At 53.5% G+C, this 20,083-nt stretch overlaps 1 protein-coding gene across 1 annotated transcript; it reads right to left on the bottom strand.

Annotated features, from left to right (window-relative positions):
• Positions 1–750: 750 nt before the first annotated feature.
• On the bottom strand, positions 751–18,608 carry DHX34 (DExH-box helicase 34). The gene is made up of 16 exons (XM_079985305.1): positions 17,966–18,608; positions 16,163–16,474; positions 14,425–14,682; positions 14,107–14,209; positions 12,231–12,448; positions 10,574–10,748; positions 9,461–9,660; positions 8,587–8,688; positions 7,425–7,643; positions 5,618–5,791; positions 5,352–5,469; positions 4,069–4,175; positions 3,601–3,870; positions 2,736–2,915; positions 2,397–2,550; positions 751–1,090 (listed from the first exon to the last, which is right to left on the bottom strand). The coding sequence occupies exons 1-16, from the start codon at positions 18,569–18,571 to the stop codon at positions 957–959; spliced, it is 3,330 nt and encodes a 1,109-aa protein (XP_079841431.1). The 5' UTR covers positions 18,572–18,608; the 3' UTR covers positions 751–956.
• Positions 18,609–20,083: the final 1,475 nt, after the last annotated feature.

Here is a 20,083-nt window from a genome sequence, read left to right as displayed (position 1 = left end):
TGGGCTGCAGGCCAGAGCCAGGAGGCTACTCTTAAGAAAGACCCAGCTGTTGGGGGGGGGGTTGAAATCCCCAAAAAGGATGTTGCTTTTTTCTGTATGCCACAACAGCTGCAAGAAAATTACTAGCGAAGAATTGGAAGAAACAATATTTACCAACTATCGAAGAATGGCAGATGAAAATGATGGACTATATGGAACTTGCCAAACTGACTGGGAGACTCCGGGACCAGAGAGAAGAGACGGTGGAAGAAGATTGGAAGAAGTTTAAAAAATATTTGAAAAAATATGTTAATATTTAAATCTTCGAATAGCTTTGGAAGTGGATAGAGGCTTGGAAGTAGAAGACAGTGTATTTTAAAACAGTATTATTTGTAAAGGATAAAATGTGAAGATCATTATGGTAAAAGTAAGGGTGATAAAAAGATGGGTAAAAATATGATATATGTAAACTGCTAAAGGTGAGGAAAATGAAGATCAGATAGCGGGGACTTGGGGAAGCTCACCTAACAATGTTTAGAAAAAATAAGGACAAGACAAGAATTTGTCTGCTTTTCTGTTTGTGTTGTTTATTTGTGTTATAAAATGAATAAAAAAATTTGGGGAAAAAATAGTAAGAAATACCCAAGTGTCTCTCCACTGGTGAAGAGTATTGCTCTTACTGAACCCAGACGGACTCTTGGATTTGGGGGAATCGAGGGGTCCTTTGCTCCAGGGGGGGCCCACTAGAAGCCACAAGGCAGTGCCCAGCTCTTTAATCAAAGCCATACCTTTTTATTTACACTCTTCCAGGTGTAAAGAGCCCCCCCAAAAAAGTCCAGGCTCATGGCAGCTCAAGTAGGAAGGAGAGGGGCAGGGGTCAGTCCGTGAGGCTGAGGGAAAGCACCAGGGGGAGGAAGAAGGCGACCCCCACGCCAGGCTCCCCCGACCTCGAGAGGCCCCCGCCAGTGGGGCTGTTCTCAGGGGGGCGCTTGGTGCTGCTTCCGGTGGCGCAGGATCTCGGTGGGCGTGAGGAGGAGGCTCTGCTGGCAGGTGGGGCAGTGGTACGGGCGCTGCAGGGCAGAGGTGCCTGATGGGGTCTCCGTTTCCTCTTCTGGGGAGGAGCAAGAAACTTGTAAAAACTCACACAAAACACAGCGCCCCAAAATGTCCAGCGTGGGGCTCCCCTTGCTCCTGGTCTGGAGGCCGCAGCTGGTACAGAATGCTGCAGCGCGATTGCTGACGGGAAGGAGGCCTTGCCGGCACTTCAGGGATCTGTGCTGGTTGCCCCTTTGCCACCTGGCCCAGGTTCAAGGTGTCGCCGTTGGTATATAAAGCCCTTCACAACCTGGGACCAGTTTACCTGCAAGGTCGCCTCCCCCCAGATATTTATCCCCCCTCCACCGCTTCGATCCGCGGAATTGGCCCAGCGACTGGTGCCTCACGATCCCTGCTCTGCATTTGTAAAAGCGCCATCATTGAGCGTGGCAGCATCTGCACCGCGGAACTCCCTGCCACTTGAAATCAGGAAAGGCATTTCGCAGCACTGCCCCAAACCTCCTTTCTTAGACGAGGCTCCGCAGGCGTGTCAAGTGTGGCTGCGCATCCTGATCTGTTTTCGGTTTATTCTTGATTTTGAATGTTTTCAAGAGTCGTCTCTGGCGGTCCTTTCACCCTCTCTGCAAACCGCGCTGTGAAAAATCTCGCGGGACGAAGAACCGGGCTCTTCCCTCGCAGAGAACCTGATCTTTTATTTCCCTTTCCTTCCCTCACCCGCTCTGAGACCCCACAGCTAATTCTCCCCTGGCCTCCTCGCTGGCCCAAGCAGGACCAATGCAGCCAGCTAGCCCTGGGGATTATCTAATTATTATTTCCCCTAAACTGATTTTGGAATTTTGAATTTTATTGTTATTCATGTTTTTATACTGTATTTTATGCTGCTTTTATAATCACCATATTTTTTCTCCCTATGAGACGCACCAGACCACAAGACGCACCTAGTTTTTGGAGGAGGAAAACAAGAAAAAAACTATTCTGAATCTCAGAAGCCAGAACAGCAAAAGGAATTGCTACGCAGTGAAAGCAGCGATCCCTCTTGCTGTTCTGGCTTCTGGGATAGCTGCGCAGCCTGCATTCGCTCCATAAGACGCACACACATTTCCCCTTACTTTTTAGAAGTGAAAAAGTGAGTCTTATAGAGCAAAAAATACAGTGTGTTTTAATTTTGTTGTTAGCCGCCCTGAGCCTGGTTTATGAACTGGGAAGGGCGGGGTATAAATAAAAATTATTATTATTATTATTATTATTATTATTATTATTAGTGAACAAAGTCCCTCCCGGCCCCCCTGCAAGCCCCCAAACTGCAAAGCCTTTGGGGGAATTCCCCAGCGACCGCCCCCTGCTCCCCCCGCGGGGCTCACCTTCCTGGCTGGGCTGCTCCCCCTCTTGGCCTGGGGCCTGGCAGGTCTCCTCGTGAGCCAGGCGCTCCATGGGGGTGAAGGGCATGTAGAGGCCGCAGCGAGGGCAGGTCCAGAAGCTGCGCAGGCAGTCCCTGTACAGGTCGCCCTCTGTGCCCTGCGGGAGACCCAGAGGGGTTGGCACCCAGCCCCCAGCCCCAGGCAAGGGAGAGGCAGGCTCCGTGCCCCACAACCAGGCTCCAGCCTGCCCCCTCGCCTGCCCCCCCCAGAGGACAAAGAGCGCTCCTGCGCCACAGAGGGCTGGGCTACGTGTCCTCTGGGTGCCCACTCCCCTGAACTCACCGCCAAGCAGTTGAACGTCAAGAAGCTGCCCACTCTGCAGCCGCCCTTCTCCTCGTCGGGGGTCACCTCCACCCCCTGGAAGAGGCCGGGGGGCACCTCCCCTCCCGCAGAAGCCGCCTGAGGACCCACGTAGAGGTTCTGCTGCTCCAGGGGCATCAGGCGCCGCAGGCTGTAGGGCACCTGGGGGGGGGGCAGCAGAGGAATCATCATCATTAGTTAGTTAGTTAGTTAGTTAGTTAGTTAGTTAGTTAGTTATTTCCCACCCATCCGGCTGGGTTTCCCTAGCCACTCTGGGCGACTCCCAACAAAATATTAAAAATACAATAAAGCATCAAACGATGGCAGGGTTAAATTTCCAGTGCTGTCTCCTCCAAAGGAGACCAAATCCACGTTCCAATGCCCCACTCCTGGAACCTCTCACTGGCCAGGGAATCAGAGAACGGGTGACATCGTCATCATCAGCAGCAGCATCATTTCATTATTTATACCCCGCCCATCTGGCTAGAGAATATTAAAAACACACTTAAGCATCAGACATTAAAAACTTCCCTAAAGAGGGCTGCCTTCAGATGTCTTCTAAAAGTCAGATTTATTTCCGTGACACCTGGTGGGAGGGTGTTCCACAGGGCGGGTGCCACCACCGAGAAGGCCTTCCCCATCTGGATGTGGAGGCTCAGTAAGAGCAGCCCAGCTGCTGCACCTGGTGTCTCTAGGAAGATGCCCGGAAGCAGGATCCGACCTCCCCTCCTGCGTTCTCCAGCCACTTGGGGCCTCCTGCATGGAATCCAGGAGCCACAGACCCCGCCCACCTGGCCCAGCCGCCCCCCACCCTCTTCTGCCTGCCACGCAGGGCCGGCCAACGCACCTCGGCCTTCAGGAAGTCCAGCAGCTCCTGGGTGAGTTGGCGCACCTGCCGGGCGCTGGGCCGCCCCTCCTCAGCCTCCTCCCCCCGAGCCCCTCGGCTCTCCAGCTGCCGGTCCAGGACCTTCTCCCAGGAAGCCCGGAGGCGGAGGGCCGCACGCAGCAGGCGGAGGGCCGCTTCCGGGGAGGGAACCCGCAGCTCCAGCCAGGAGTCGGCCACGAGGCGGGTGCAGTCACTGTTCGTGTCCAGGGAGCGGGCCAAGAGCAGCAGCGCCTGCGAGGCAGGGGGAGAGAGACAGGATTGCAGGGGACACCCAGGGGTCATCCAGCCCCACCCCCTGCGAGGCAGGAGTCACAGCTGTGGCATCCTCAGCAGACAGCCACCAGAGTTCTGCCAAAGAGCTGCCCGGGTGTTTGAGGGGAGGGGAGAGGGCCAGGACGCCTGGGTCCCCTCACTCGGGGGGATGTTCACCTGAAGAGCTGGCAGGCGGAGGCAGTTGACCAGGTAGGGCTTGTTTGTCTCCAGCAGCGAGACGAAGGCCAGGATCTGGTGGCGGCTGCTCAGGCCCTCCTTGGCATCTGGAAAGAGGGAAGGAGAGGTTCGCAGGCTGCCCCACACTCAGCTCTAGCAAGCTCCTTTCATGTTCTCATGGAGCTTCCATGTCCAGAGGCAGTCTACCTCACTTCCCAGGTTCTTGTGGGTATTTGGCCACAAGGTGAGAACAGGGTGCTGGACTAGATGGGCTGTAAGACCCCATAACAGGGCTGGTCATGCAGCCACCTTCCCTTCTTCTTCGCTTTATTCCACCTAGATGTCTTTTGCTGTCTGCTGGCTCTCAGCCAGCAGCACATGGCTCCATCCCCATATGGGATGAACTCTCTTCTGTAACTACAAGCTAAAGTCTTCCTCCAGGGAACCAACTGTGAACTGAATGTGAGTAAACCTCTTATCATTACTATTAAAGAAGATTGTTGTGTGTTTATTCCTGTTAGGAGGGATAAAAAGGAAATTTACCAGGAACAAAACCCAATCTGGACAAAGCCAGACTGGAATGCTTAACTCCAAGCATAGGCAAACTCGTTCCTCCAGATGTTTTGGGACTACACCTCCCATCATCCCTGACCACTGGTCCTGTTAGCTAGGGATGATGGGAGTTGTAGTCCCAAAACAGCTGGAGGGCTGAGTTTGCCTATGCCTGGCGTAACTCAAGAGATTCAAACTATCTACCACCTAGTTCCCTGCTATATACTGGGGGATGTACTCTGCTACTGACTCACCAGCGTAAGTGAAGAAGGATAATATTTAATCAATATATCCTCTCCTACTATCCACAACATTCCCCCAGACTGGAGGCTGAGCTAGATGGGTCCGACAGAGCAGGCGCTCAGAACAGCATCGCCGTGGGGCTGGAAGGGACCCCAAGGGGGCATCCAGCTCAACCCCCTGCTTTGCATCCATGGCAGGTGGGCCCCCTGCCTCTGCTTAAAAACTGCAGAGCTGGAAGGGACACAGACCTCCTTAAAAACCTCCAGGAATCGGCCCCCCACTTCAATTCCCGCTTCAATCAAACTTGCACTCGCAGCCCTGGCTCCAACTTTTCCCCACGGCTGAGTTTGCTCATTCCCACCCAATACAGGATCATGCCCCGCCCCACTCTGCCCCCAAGTGTCTCCCCTGGCCCAGGATGCAGGAGCTCAAGATGCTGAGAGCCCCCGATGCCTGGAGGGGGGGGGCGGCAGAGGGACCCCTCTTACCTCTTTGCCCCCCACGTTCCAGACCCCTTTCCTGTGCTGGTTGCAGCAGCTCTGGGGAGGCAGAAAAGACACTGGTGGGGTGGAGAACGACCCCCACCTTCTCCCTGGTGTGGAAGATCTGGGGAACAAAAAGGAGGGGGGCTCAGCATGGGGGTAGGGGGCAAGGCGCCCACACGCAGACAGAGGGTGGGGGGCTGCTTCCTGAGGCCCCTCCTGGCCCAGTACCCTCCCAGCTCCCCCCACCCACTGGGGGCCCTGGCACTCGCCTGGTCAGAGTCCTTGCGGGTCTGGTTGAAGGGGTCCGGCACGGCCAGCTGCGGGTAGAGGCCGCGCCCCAAGACCAGCTGCAGGAGGGCCAGCCGGCCGGGCGACAGGGCCTGCCCCACAGAAGAGGCCGCACGCAGCTCGGCCACGTCGTGCCGCAGCTGGAACTTGACGTCCTGTTGGGGGGGGAAGCAGGAGGATCAGGGGGGCCGAGGTGCGGGAAGAGATCCCCACAGACCTAGGGACCGAGGCAGGCTGCCTCTGGACTGGGATGTAGTGATCAGATGGGATTACTATGAGGAATTATACCATATTTTTCGCTCCATAAGATGCACTTTTTTCTTCCTAAAAAAGTAATGGGAAATGTCTGTGCGTCTTATGGAGCGAATGCGTGGTCCCTGGAGCCAAATTGCCCAGGGGCGAAAAGCAGATCATGCTTTTTATTTTTAAAGAGGGAAGTGGGTGTTGAAACAAAGCCGCTGATCGTTTGCCGATTGGGAGAGAGATAAGGGACGCTAGAGATAAAGGAGGCTGCCTGGGAGGGGGGAGGTAAAGACAGCAAACTTGCAAGGAGAGGAGACAGGAAGACTAAAGCAATAAGGAGAGAAATTGGAAGAAAAGGAGGAGCAAAAAACTGCTCCAGTTAAGGAAAAGACACTAAGGCAAACAAGAGGAAAGGGAGTGTTGAAAGGAAGCAGCTGATCGATAATGGATCGGGAAGGAGATCAGGGACGCTAGAGATAAAGGAGGCTGCCTGGGATAGGGAGGTAAAAGCCCATGGATCCTCAGGATTTTTGCATTGGGTCAGCCCAAATTCACCATCAGCTCACATAGCATGTCCATGGCTACAGCCTGCACCAAAAAAACCACACACCCACTGTTTTGTGGGGCCACAATGGCGCAAAAACGTGGTTACAAAGCACGGATCCACATGGATTGTCAGGATTTTTGCATTGGGCTACCCCAAACCCACCATCAAATCACATGTCTGTGGCCACAGCATGAACCACAAAAATCATACATCCACTGTTTCTTTCAGAATATTTTTTTTCTTGTTTTCCTCCTCTAAAAACTAGGTGCGTCTTATGGAGCGAAATGTACAGTGAGCTATGCCTCAAGCCGTTGTTTCGGCGATGAAAGCATGGCAGTGACTGGGTTTGATTCATTGGCAATAATTTCTGATCAAACCCCACAAGCCTCTCCATCTCTGCCATTTTTCTCTGCTGCCCATTTCTCTATTTCTGACAAGCACATATAAGCATTCTAGGACACAGACCGGTTGCCGGTTGCTGCCCCAGGCATCCCAGGCCATAACGTGAATAGGTTACTTTGATGTAGTTTGTTAATCTTGAGATAGATCTTAGGGCCAGGAAGAGAGTTCACAAAGAGAAGGTAAATTCTACCCATCCTTCCTCTCTTGTTTATTGCTGTTTATGACCTCTGGGTTTGCTGAATGCATTCCTCTAGTCCTGTTTTATTCTCTCTCAGCCATGTCTGCACGCTCAGAGTAGTCTTTGTAGTTAACAGGATTCTCCTGATCTGACTTTGTCCCATGTGAGGTTTTTGCAATCCTCGGATTGGTTCTGACGAACACTGTGTCAAAAGTTCTTTTGTGAATAAAACGACCTGGGCGTCGAGGGATGGAGAGGAATTATTATTATTGACACTCCTCCCAGAATCTTGCTGGTCAAGCCTGGTGTGTATTCCTTCCTTGCTTTGGGAGCCCAACACTGGGAGGCTTCATGGGAACAGAGGAAGAGCCCAGCAGCCGGGCCCCCGAGGGGAAGGGCCCCGTCCGGACCCCCTCACCTGGATGTCGACGCCACGCTGGGGGTCCCCTTCCCCTTCCGAGGAAGAGCTGCCCCCCTCCTCCTCCAGACGCAGCACCTTCCTCCGCCGCCCCTCCCCCCGATCGTGCTCCCTCTTGATCCGCTGCAGCTCCCGGCGCTTGCGGTGGAGGCTCTGGCGGGCATGGGTGTCGCTGGGCCGGGAGGGGGGCTCCACCAGCTGGTGGTCCCGCAGCAGCTCCTGGCAGAGAATAACAAAAATTATTATTATTATTTAGTAAAGGTAAAGGGACCCCTCCCTGACTGTTAGGTCCAGTCACGGACGACTCTGGGGTTGCGGCGCTCATCTCGCTTTACTGGCCAAAGGAGCCAGGGTACAGCTTCCTGGTCATGTGGCAAACCAGAGCAGCGCACGGAAACACCATTTACCTTCCCGCCGGAGTGGTACCTATTGATCTACTTGCACTTTGACATGCTTTCGAACTGCTAGGTGGGCAGGAGCAGGGACCGAGCAAGGGAGCTCAACCCGTCATCGCAGGGATTCAAACCGCCGACCTTCTGATCGGCAAGTCCTAGGCTCTGTGGTTTAACCCACAGCGCCACCCGCGTTGTTTATTATTTAGGGGCTTCTAAAAGTCAGATTTATTTCCTTGACATCTGATGGGAGGGCGTTCCACAGGGCGGGTGCCACCACCGAGAAGGCCCTCTGCCTGGTTCCCTGTAACTTCGCTTCTCGCAGGGAGGGAACCGCCAGAAGGCCCTCAGCGCTGGACCTCAGCGTCCGGGCAGAACAATGGGGGTGGAGACGCTCCTTCAGGTATACTGCACTAAGGCCATTTAGTGCCATGGACCCCTGCCACCCGCTCGGTCGCAGAGCAGGGACCGCCTTCCATGACACTGGCCGGCGCACGCCTCCTCTGCACCAGAAATAGCATTTGCGCATGCATGTGCACACTCCAGCCCACCGCAGCGTCTGTGGGACCGTGAATCGGCCCAAGCCACAAAAACTTTGCTGACTCCTGGTGCAGAGCATGCACCACTCTGGTAAGACAGTCTGCGGGCAGGGAGGGTCTTATCCTGCGCACCAGATGAAGCTGGCAGACAGCTGCCCTGGACCCAGAGGGGCACCCCAGGGGCCATCTAGACCAACCCCTTGTCCTCCCCTCCCCCAGATTCACACCCACCTGGAACTGGCGCCGCAAGTTGGCGGCTTCGTAGAGCCGGTGCTCCTCCAGGCCCCGTCGGCGGCACCAACGGCGGGATCCGCTCCGATTCTCCGATTTCTCCTGCCGGACAACAAGGAGATTCGACTCCGTCAGGACGGACCGAGACAGACAAACGCAGGGACAGAGGTCAGAAGGGAGAAACTCAGGAAGAGTTTTCATTGGGGAGAATTCAGACTGAAATTCCCAGGTGTCAAAAAAGTTTATTTATGTATGCCGCTACTGCGGTCCATGTTTCGTTAGCCGAAAAAATGGAAAACGAGCGAGGTCCCGACTAAAGAGGATTGGTAACTTAAGTGGACAGAATATGCAGAACTTTCAGATTTGACATATAGAATAAGAGAGCAAGAAGAACATAAGTTTAAAGAAGACTGGAAAATGTTTGTTGAATATATGGGGGGGAATTATGTATGTTTGCAAACGTGGCCAGTATTAAGATAAATTCAACAGCGTAAATAAGTTTTGATGGATGTAATAACGGAATACTGAATGGTTTTAGTTTATGTAAAATATGCAGGGATTTAGGATATGCCGAATGAACCGTGAAAAGTGAAGAACGGAAGTCATTGATATTTTAAGGTTGTTTAAATGAATATTCTGAAATGCAAAACAGAAAATTTAGTAAAAATTATACAAAACAAAAAAAAACCCAAGCCAGGAAGAGACCCTTTCTTCCTCAGGCCCAAGGGGCCCATCCAGTCCAGAATCCTCTTCTCCCCTTGGCCAAATGCCCCCCCAAACCCAGGACTCCAGGTAGACTGCCTCTGGAGCTGGAGGCTTCACCAGAAGTAAAGGTCTTCCCAGATCAGGCCGAGACAGAGCGTTCCTCACCCACCTGCACCCAGGCGTCAAAGACGTTGAGCAGCGTCAGGGGGTCTCCCAACTGGCTCTCCAGGGGCCGGCGGGCCGTGGCGCAGTCCGGGTCGCTGCGCCCACTGCTGCTGCGCAGGAAGGGGGAGGGGACGCTGAGTGCAGCCGCGACCGAGAGGGTGGGGGCCGCCAGGCCAAAGAGGGTCCCCAGAACCAGCATCTTCCCTGTGGACAAATGGGGAGGGGGGCAGCCTCAGCCAGAGAGCAAGAGCCCCTTCCCCCCCCCCCAGGCAGCGCCTCCTCCAACATTCCTCATTTAATCCCCACAACAGCAGCCCTGGAAGGCAGGCCAGGCTGAGAGGCAGTGAATGCACCCCCCCCCCAGGGCACCCAGTAAGAAGCTCACGGCCAGTAATTAGTGAAATGTGTAATCTTGAAAAGCAATAATAATATAATATAATATAATATAATATAATATAATATAATATAATATAATATAATATAATATAATATAATATAATATAATATAATATTTTTAAGGAATATCTTAAAAATTATACAGATAAGGCAAATCTCCTGACAGATATAGAATGAATCTAGAAAATAGAGAAAATGCATAGGAAAATCTGGTTAGCAAAAAAAAAAAAAAAAAGATTTGGAATAGAAGAAGAATTAAAATGAAATGCATATAAGTGGTAAAATGGCACATTGCGAAGAGTGGGAAGTCAAATGTGTAAGGTGTGTCTACGTTAGGTGTGTATTAAGGTAATGTATATAATGTATGTTTTCTATATATTGTATTGTTTAAGCGTATTTTAAATGTTGTATAATAAATAAAATAGAATAAAATAAGAAGTTCATGGCTGAATGGGCAGAATCGAACTCTGGTCTCCCCTGATTTTGGCCTAACCCTCTAACCACACCACCGGCTCTCACCCAGAATAAGATTCCTGGCATGGGGAGGGGGAGAGATGCCCCCGCTCTCAGCCCCCTCCCCGTGGCACTCTGCACATGCTCACAACACAAGACATAAACCCAAAGCCAAATCAAAAGAGCTGGGCATCTGGCAGAGGCTCCCGTGGGTGACTGGCACAGACGCCCCCCCCCAGTCCACGCGGCCCCCCCTTCCCGGACTCACCAATCACCACGTCAACCGGCAGCTGGGCCAGGAGGCTCCCGATGGGGGTGAGGTTCTCCTCTGGGTCCAGGGCCCCCTGCTGCTTCAGGTAGTGGATGGCCGTCTCCAGGCTGGCTGGCGGGGGGGGCTCCAGGAAGGGGAAGGCGCGGGGGTCGCCCAGCCCCATGCTCTTCATCTGGGGGGGCAACAGAGCCCAGGAGGGAGGCTTTCTCCATTGTCCCCCAATGCCAAATCCCTCCCCCCCCCCAGTGGCAGGACGCAGCCCCTCCTTTCGGACGAGGAATCACAGAATTGTTGAGCTGGGGGGGCCCCCAAGGGTCATCCAGCCCAACCCGCTGCAATCTGCCACCTGACGGGAGACTCGAACCCATGACCCTAAGATGAAGTCTCATGCTCTACCAGCTATGGGGAACGTCGTCTGTCTTCCCACTCACTATGTGTCAGAACCACGGCTGGATTTAGGTATCAGCTAAACAAGCTCTAGCTTAGGGCCCCAGTCTCTTGGGGGCCCCAGAAAAATTTAAGGGGAAAAAACTGGATGTACATTTCCAAAATATAAGATATATTTATTATATAAGTATAATATGCGTTTTCGGTTTTAAACGCAGTGTAAGGTAGTCTCTATGGGAGTATATTGTATTTAATTATGGGGTATTAGAGTTTTTAGGGGGCTAACCAGGCTGGGATAGCAGGTGTGTTGGTTTTTGAATGTCTGGTGTAGATTTTTTCCAGTTTCGTTGTTCTGTGTGGGACAATGACAATAAAGATTATCGCATAAAAAACAAATCAAATAAACCCTCCCTACAGCAACCGTGTTTTGTGTTGTGTCAGCTCCTATGATGCAAGTCATGGGTTCCGCCTGCTTGTCTGCCCCCTCAAATATCCCTGGTTTGCTCCTTTCTATATATAGGGTGCCCACATTCTGCATGGACTGGTTGCAGGGCAACATGGGCAAAGGGCTTCAGATACCTATTCAGTCCATAAATACCATATAGCATTATGTTCAACACAAAACAGCAACAATTTGTTATTAACAAGGGACAGCTGGACATTTAAAGGGCCCCATTAGCTTCAGCAGCTGGGGGCCGCATCAAACCTCAATCCGGCCCTGGTCAGAACAGCCATTTCACCCCCAAAAACCCACAAATGCCACCCCTGAAATCACAGAATTGTAGAGATGGCAGGGACCCCTGAAGGTCTTCTAGCCCAACCCCAAAATACTGCAGGAATCTCGGCTAAAGAATTGATGGCCCCCCTGACGTTTGCTCAAAAACCCTCCAGGGAAGGAGTCCCTCTGTTGAGGTCGCAGAATTGTGGAGGCAGGAGGGACCCCTGAGAGTCCTCTAGTCCGTCCCCTCGCAATGCAGGAATCCCAGCTGAGCAGTCCCTGACAGGCAGCTGCCCATTTAGAACTGAGTCCCAGCACTGGAAACTTTGGCAGGATTTGAGTAACACTTGTAATGCACTAAAAATCAAGGTAAAAATGGATTCTTTAGATGGAGAATGGTAAGCATGGAAGGGTGGAGGGGAGAAGAATCCTAACTGATGTTGTTAATTTAAATCTGTAACGTGAAACTTAATTTAAAAAAAGATTTTAACCAAAAGTGGGTCCCAGCCCCCCGGAGCGAAGGGGTTGGTGCCCCCTGCCTCTGCCCACCTGCAGAACGAGGGCATCGAGCGCCACCCGCTGGATCTCTGGCACGGGGTAGGGGGCGAAGGCATCGTAGTCGGACTCAGCGTAGAGGCGGAAGCAGACGCCCGGCCCCGTCCGGCCCGCCCGGCCCTTGCGCTGCTCGGCGCTGGCACGGCTGATCCAGAACTCCTGCAGCCGCTGCAGCTTGGCTTTGGGGTCGTAGCTCAGCTCCTTCACCTTCCCTGCCAGAGAGAGACCAGGAAGAGGGGGCCCCCTTGCCCCATAAGTCGCATTAACCGGGGGGCAGTTGACCTGCCATCCTCTTTAATAAGCTAATAGGAAGCTGATGCGAATTTTAACCCGTTCCAGTACTTTCTGCATGCTCTAAAATAATGTGAATTTCCCCTGATTTTTATCTTTTTTGCAAACAGCTTTGCTACAATCAGATTTTGATTCTGGGAGGCTACTGAGGGCTCCTAGCCAGGCCAGATCTTCTCTGTCTCCAGAAGTCAGAGGCAGCGATGCTTCTGAATGCCAGTGGCTGGGAATTGCAGGAGAGCTGTGTTTGAATCCTGCTTTCCGGCTTCCCATAACAGGCACCTGGTTGGCCACTGGGGGGAAAGGAGGCTGAGCTGGATGGGTCCCCTCTGGCCTGATCCTGCACATTCAGAAATACCAGGGAGATACCTGTTACTAGGGAAACCTTAATGCCACAGAATCCTGGTGGGCAAACGTTCGAGTTCCTCCGAAGAGGAAGATCTTGCTGCATGGCACCCGGTAACATTCTGGCTGGCCTAATAAAGCTATTCCTGGAGTCCCTGGGCCCCAGGCAATCCTCCTGCACCTGAGTCGTTGGGTGTTCTTGCAGAAGTCCAGGTGCTTCACCTGGTTGGGCCCACAATCTCTCCGCCTTAAGGGCTAGAAAGTGGCCTGGAAGAGAGAGTGGGGTTGAGGTTCAAGGGTGCCAGGATGCCAACTTCCAAATTCATGCTCCACAAAGGACTGGCTGCCCCCATGATATCGAGCATCAGAACAGCTTGGCCACAATCAGGAAATTCTGCCCATGGTGTGGCTATTTTCCACCTTCCCATTTCGACTCTCTGGCATCGTATCTGCATAATCAAGCAAGCCTAAAATATAAACATGCTTTTACTCTCGGAAGATCGAATGTCTGGCCCTCGGATGGACGATTCCAACAGATTCCACACGAAAAATGCTTACCGCATATACTTAGGTATAAGCCGGCCCAAATATAAGCTGAGGCACCTAATTTTAGCACAAAAAACTGGGAAAACTTATTGACTCAAGTATAAGCCAGTTCACCACACCACGAACCTGGTGGTGGCGGCAGCAGCAGCAGCGGAGGAAGAACAAGCAGCCCAAAAGGGCTCCTTTCTGGCCACTCGTCCCTCCGCCACCGCCGCCTGCCTCACTCGAGTATAAGCCGAGGGGGGCTTTTTCAGCATAAAAAATGTGCTGAAAAAAATCGGCTTATACTCGAGTATACATGGTATGTCCCTGTGGAGATGGCAGTCCTGAATCTGTGGCGCAGGCCCTTCTGGCCTGCCCTCTTGATAAAGACTTGAGGAATGAGGTCATCACCCCTCTTTCATTGTCCACTCTGGGTCGCCCAGCCACTGCCCCAGGGTCCTTTCTCTTGGCAGATCAAGATGAGCAGCTGACAGCAAAGGCGGCCAGGTTTTTAGCTGGGGCAATCAGAATAAGAGCGACACTTTGACTACGGACTCAAAACCCCAAAATGTACTTTATATAATTGACTTTTTGTTTCCATTCTTTGTATACTGTATTGTTGCTTTACTGCTGATGCAAATAAAGATTCATTCATTCATTCAAACCGGCTGCACCCCCGAGCCCGGGGGCAGAAGCGGCCGCCCCTTACCCGAGTCCACAACGAACCGGACGCCGTCGATGGTCACCGAGGTCTCGGCGATGTTGGTGGAAACGATGCACTTCCGGACTCCTGGGGGGGGCAAGTCGAATACCTGCAAGGCAAGAGGGCATTTTGCACCTCCAGGGCCCACGGGGAATGACCCACGTGCGCCAAGGGAGCCTCGGGACGGGGGCACCTGCGGGCAGAGCCCTCGATAATCTGGTTTTTTCAAAAGGGTCCCTCAGGCATGGAGCCCAACGCTCCCCCTCTTTCTGGGAGGCTGGGAGGGGCAGCCCCCCCAAAAAAAGAAGCCCCGGCCCCACCCACCTTGTCCTGCTCAGCCACAGACAGGGTGCTGTGGAGAGGGAGAACCACCCAGCGCTGGGTGTGGGTGGCGTAGGTCTGTGCCGCCTCCACAACAGCCCCGATCTCGGCCACCCCACTGAGGAAGACCAGAAGGTCGCCCCTCTCCTCGGGGGGGTACTTGTGGTCGATGGCTTGCAGCACCCGCAGGAAGGGCCGGGGGTCCAGCCTCTCCTTGCGCCCGCTAGCGCCCTCCTCGGGGCGGAGGGGCTCGTACAGGACCTGTGCGGGGAGGAGAGAGGAGGCAAGCCGTGAGATGCTGCCAGCCCGGGATGGGCCTGCCTGGACCTTCCCCAGCCAGGCAGCCGTTCCTTCCCTTCGCAGCCCATCTCCAAGGAGCTCAAGGGGGGCACGCTCCCCTCCTCGTGGAATCCCCACAACAACAACAACAACCCTGCCAGGTAGGTCACGCCCAGAGAGGCAGCATGCCCAAATGGGTGGATCTGGGCCCAGGCCTCTGGCGCTCTTAATCACGACACAACCACTGCCACACACCGCAAGTTTCTAGCCCTCAACGTTACAAAAGTGAAGCTGGGGAAACACAGGGGAGGTTTCCAGAGATAGGGCACAAATTAGGAAGTTGTGGAAGGGGCAGTCAAAGGGCGAGGGTTCGAGGAGAGAGCAAAACCTCCCCCCCCACACAAACAGACATGAATACAGTGGTGCCCCGCAAGACGAATGCCTCGCAAGACGAAAAACCCGCTAAGCCGCTAAGCCGCTAAAAGCCGCTAAGCCACTAATAGCGCTAATCCGCTAATGGGCTTGCTTCGCAAGATGAAAAAACCGCTAGACAAAGAGACTCGCGGAATGGATTCTTTTCGTCTTGCGAGGCACGACTGTAACTGAGAATTGTGCAATTGGAAGGGAACCAAAAGTCATCTAGCCTAACCCCCTGGCAATGCATGGGCCTTATAAGAAGCTGGAGTGAAAATACGCCCATACATTGGCCTTTTCCTGTCTTCCTTTGCTGTCCCATCACTCTCTGAATTCCAGAGTCTCCTGCAAGGGAAGCCCCCCAAACGAAGTTTACGTCCAATGTGGGGCAGGGCAGAAGTCAGCCTGTTCAGAGCCCCTGGTCCCCAGGCATAATAATAATAATAACAATAACAACAACAACAATAATAATAATAATACAGGGGACGCTTGGGTTGCGAATATGATCCGTGCAGGAGGCACATTTGCTACCCGCAGCGCCACATTTGCGCACACACAGGCCGTGATTCAGTGCTTCTGCGTATGCGCAAAGTGGAATTTAGTGCTTCTGCACATGCACAAGCGCCGAAACCCGAAGTAACCGGTTCCGGTACGTCCGGGTTCGGCGCGCTGTGTAACCCAAAATCACACAACCTGAAGCGTCCGTAACGCGAGGTGTGACTGTAATAATAATAATATTTATACCCTGCCCACCTGGCTAGGTTTCCCCAGCCACTCTGGGCAGCTCCCAATAGAATATTAAAAACATGAGAAATACATCAAACTTTGAAAACTTCCCGATACAGGGCTGCCTTCAGATGTCTTCTAAAAGTCAGATAGTTGCTTATTTCCTTGACATCCGATGGGAGGGCGCCACCACCGAGAAGGCCCTCGGAGCTGGACCCCGGTGCCCTTCAGGGATACTGAGGCAAATGAGCCACAGATCCGCCCCCCCCCCAGAAGCAGCCACAACCTCCCCACGCCCCAGTCCTATCCGGGCCCCCCTCACCGTGATGGGGAAGAGCCGGCCGGGGACCTGCACCACGGGGGCCCCCCCAAAGTAGTCCGCGAAGAGGCGGATGTTGATGGTGGCCGACATGAGCACCAGCTTGAGGTCAGGGCGGGCGGGCAGGATCCTGCGCAGGACGCCCAGGAGGAAGTCGCTGTGGAGGTGGCGCTCGTGGACCTCGTCCGCAATCAGCACCCGGTAGCCGGGCAGGGAGGGGTCGCGCTGGGCCTGGCGCAGGAGGAGCCCCTCCGTCAGGAAGACAATCCGCGTGGCTGGCGAGCGAGTGCTCTCAAAGCGGATCTGGTAGCCAACCTGCGGGGGGGGGGAGGGGTTAGCACCCAGGAAGGCCAGAGGGAGGGAGGGGCTTCTCTAGGGCCACACAAGACCCCCAGGGACTCCACAGGCAAAGCGGGTTTCAACAACCTCGTCAGTCCATGAGCAGGGCTGGATCAGGCCAATGCCCACCTCACCCAGCCCCCTGTCCTCACCAATCTGGAAGCATTGGTGCCTCTGACAGCAGGCACTCTGCACATGCTCCTGGGTCCACATGCTCCCCAGCTCCAGCCCTCTTCCTTTTTTTTATAAATCATTTTTATTAACTTTCCATTTTAACAATCCACTCCAATCACATTAAATATTCCAAATTATACATATGCATATTAAATAATCCAAATATTTTGCCGAATTATAATTTTTTTATTGGGACTTCCCATGCTTCAAGTTCGGGGGGGACCTGATCATCTCATATCTCTGCTGCTTTTGAGAATCATTTCTAATAGTTCCTTAAAATCTTCCTGTTAACCTCCTGCCCTCTTCCAAGAGCCCACCTGAAACCCCCTGGACGCGATGCAGTAGAGGAGAGGGCACTCTGCCTATGCTCAGGATAAGATAATATAACCTTTATTCTCATTGGCCAACAGCCACAGCAACACAAAACAAGCAATACATACAAATAAAATATATACAAATAAAAAGACAGCAATGGGTAAAAAGGGCAGTCAAATGACCAAGGTTATCGTTCATTTAGTGGCCCTTAATCTCACTGCACCCACGATAAACTAGCCACCTTTGCTGCTGTCTGATCATTTTGATCTGATAAAAGAAAGAGCAATGTGGCCTCAGATGGGCGGCCTGGGATGGTAAGCAGGAGTGGCGTGATGATCCCATTCCTCAGATCTTTATAAAGGGGGCAGGACAGGAGAACATGAGCCACTGTTTCCAGATTACCATCTCCACAGGGGCAGAGTCGTTTCTCAGTTGGAATATTTTGGGATCTGCCCTCAAGTACGGCAGAGGGCATCACATCCAGTCCAGCCGGTGCAAAGGCACATCTGTATTTTGGGATAGTTAATTTATACAGATATGGTGCCAGGGAATCAAACTGAGAAGGGGGGGGGGGATGGCATACCAAGGGCAGAATTTCTTTAGTATGGCCAGATTGTTCTGATGCTCTGTCCTTCAGACGCTGTCCAATTAGCCTTTTTGCTTCAATAAAGCCCGTTATGAGAAGCTGATGTGGGTGGAGTCACATTTCTAGATCATAACCTGGTGAATTTTATTTTCAGAGCAAGAAATCTATTCCAAAACAAAAGGATAGAGCTACTAAGAATTCTTGAAAACGGAGCACCGATAGCTCCCCTCGAGGCCCCCACGGGTGTTAGGAGGCTAGGAAGGGAGGATCAAAAAGGAAAAAACACCTAAACAAGAAAAGAGATCCCAAACGAGCCAGTTGGACCATCACAAACAAGATCCATCCATTTTAAATATGAAAGATACCTCCTAGGCTCAGGAGCCCTGGCTCACCTGATCTCCGTACTGCTGGAGGCTCTCGTAGGCCACCCTCTGGGCCAGCGCCACGCAGGCCAGGCGCCGGGGCTGGGTGCAGGCCACGTGGCTGTAGCCGGCGGCCAGCAGGTACTGGGGCACCTGGGTGGACTTGCCGCAGCCCGTGTCCCCGGCCACCACCACCACCTGCCCGCTCGCCACGGCCGCCAGAAGCCGCTCCCGGTAGCGCGCAATGGGCAGGGAGGCGCGCTCCCGCTGCAGCCGCGCCAGCCGGGAGAAGCTCTGCTTCTGGCCAAAGTCCCAGAAGTGCGCCAGGGCCGCGCGGAACTCCCGCAGGCGCTCGGGGGCCACGCCAGACACCTCCCGACGCGGAGCCCGCAGGTTGGCGCGTAGCCGGGGGTCGTAGGGCCGCAGGGGGACCGTCGCCGTCGCCCCGGGGCTGGGCTCAGCCAGGGGGGCTCCTTCCCGAGGCTCCTTTGCACCGGGGAAGCGCCGCCGCAGCCGCTCGAAGAAGGTCCAGAACTGGGCGCGCTCATCGGCACTCGTGCGGGGCAGGTATAGCTCCTCCAAGCGGGAGCGGAGGGCCGGGCAGCCCCAGGGCCCCTCGGGGGGCTCCGACGACATCTTGGATCTCTTCTTGCAGGCGCCCGGGAGGATGAACCTAGAACAATAATAATGATAAAAATTTATTATTAATAATAATTATTATTATTATTTATTTATGCCTGCCCATCTGGCTGGGTTTCCCCAGCCACACTGGGCGGCTCCCAACAGAATTAAAAGCACAATAAAACATCAAACATTAAAAACCTCCCTAAACAGGGCTGCCTTCAGATGTCTTCTAAACATCAGATAGTTGTTTATTTCCTTGACATTTGATGGGAGGGCGTTCCACAGGGCAGGAGCCACCACCGAGAAGGCCCTCTGCCTGCTTCCCTATAACCTCACTTCTCACAGGGAGGGAACCCCCAGAAGGCCCTCAGATCTGGACCCCGGTGTCCAGGCTGAACTATGGGGTGGAGACGCTCCTTCAGGTCTACTGGGCTGAGGCCGTTTAGGGCTTTAAAGGTCAACACCAACACTTTGAATTGTGCTCAGAAATGGGCTGGGAGCCAATGTTGGTCTTTCAGGACTGGCGTTATGTGGTCCTGGCAGCCACTCCCAGTCACCAGTCCAGCTGCCGCATTCTGGATTAGTTGCAGTTTCCGGGTCACCTTCAAAGGTAGCCCCACATAGAGCGCATGGCAGTAGTCCAAGCGGGAGATAACCAGAGCATGCACCACTCTGGCGAGACAGACTGCGGGCAGGGAGGGTCTCATCCTGTGTATCAGATGGAGCTGGTAAACAGCTGCCCTGGATACAGAATTGACCTGTGCCTCCATGGACAGCTGTGAGTCCAGAATGACTCCCAGGCTGCGCACCTGGTCCTTCAGGGACACAGTTACCCCATTCAGGACCAGGGAGTCCCCCACACCGGCCCGCCCCCTGTCCCCCAAAAACAGTACTTCTGTCTTGTCAGGATTCAACCTCAATCTGTTAGCCGCCATCCATCCTCCAACCGCCTCCAGGCACTCACACAGGACCTTCACCGCCTTCACTGGTTCTGATTTAAAAGAGAGGTAGACCTACTCAGGTAGGCAGCCGTGTTGGTCTGACACAGTCGAAATATATTTTTAAAAATTTAAAAAATGACCAGTAGTACCTTAGACGCCAACAAACTTAGTTTCATATTTTTTTATATATTATTATTTATGGGTTTCCCCAGCCACTCTGGGCGGCTTCCAGCAACATATTAAAACACAATAATTCACCAGAGATTAAAAGCTTCCCTAAACAGGGCTGCCTGGAAGCGGCGGACTCGTGAGAACCGACGGACACGCAGCCGGGAAAACCCGCGACGCCTCCCGCTCCCCTCCGCTCTGGCCACCCCACGGCTGGAGACCCTTCCCCGGACGCTTCTCTTCCCCCCCCGTCCTGCCCGCATCCCTGCATTCCCACGTTCTCTTGACACGCGTCTCCCTTGCCTCTGCGAGTCGAGGAGGGCAGGCTGGCGGCGGAGCATGCGCAGTCGCTCGTGGCGGGCGAGCATGCGCGACACGGGTCGCCGAAGCTCCTGGCGCGCGTCCTGCCCGCTTC

This window comes from Podarcis cretensis, assembly GCF_951804945.1.
Source record: "Podarcis cretensis genome assembly, chromosome: 8".
Lineage (NCBI taxonomy): Eukaryota > Metazoa > Chordata > Lepidosauria > Squamata > Lacertidae > Podarcis > Podarcis cretensis.
The sequence above is the reverse complement of the archived record's forward strand: the minus strand, read 5'-3'. Positions and strand labels throughout refer to the sequence as shown.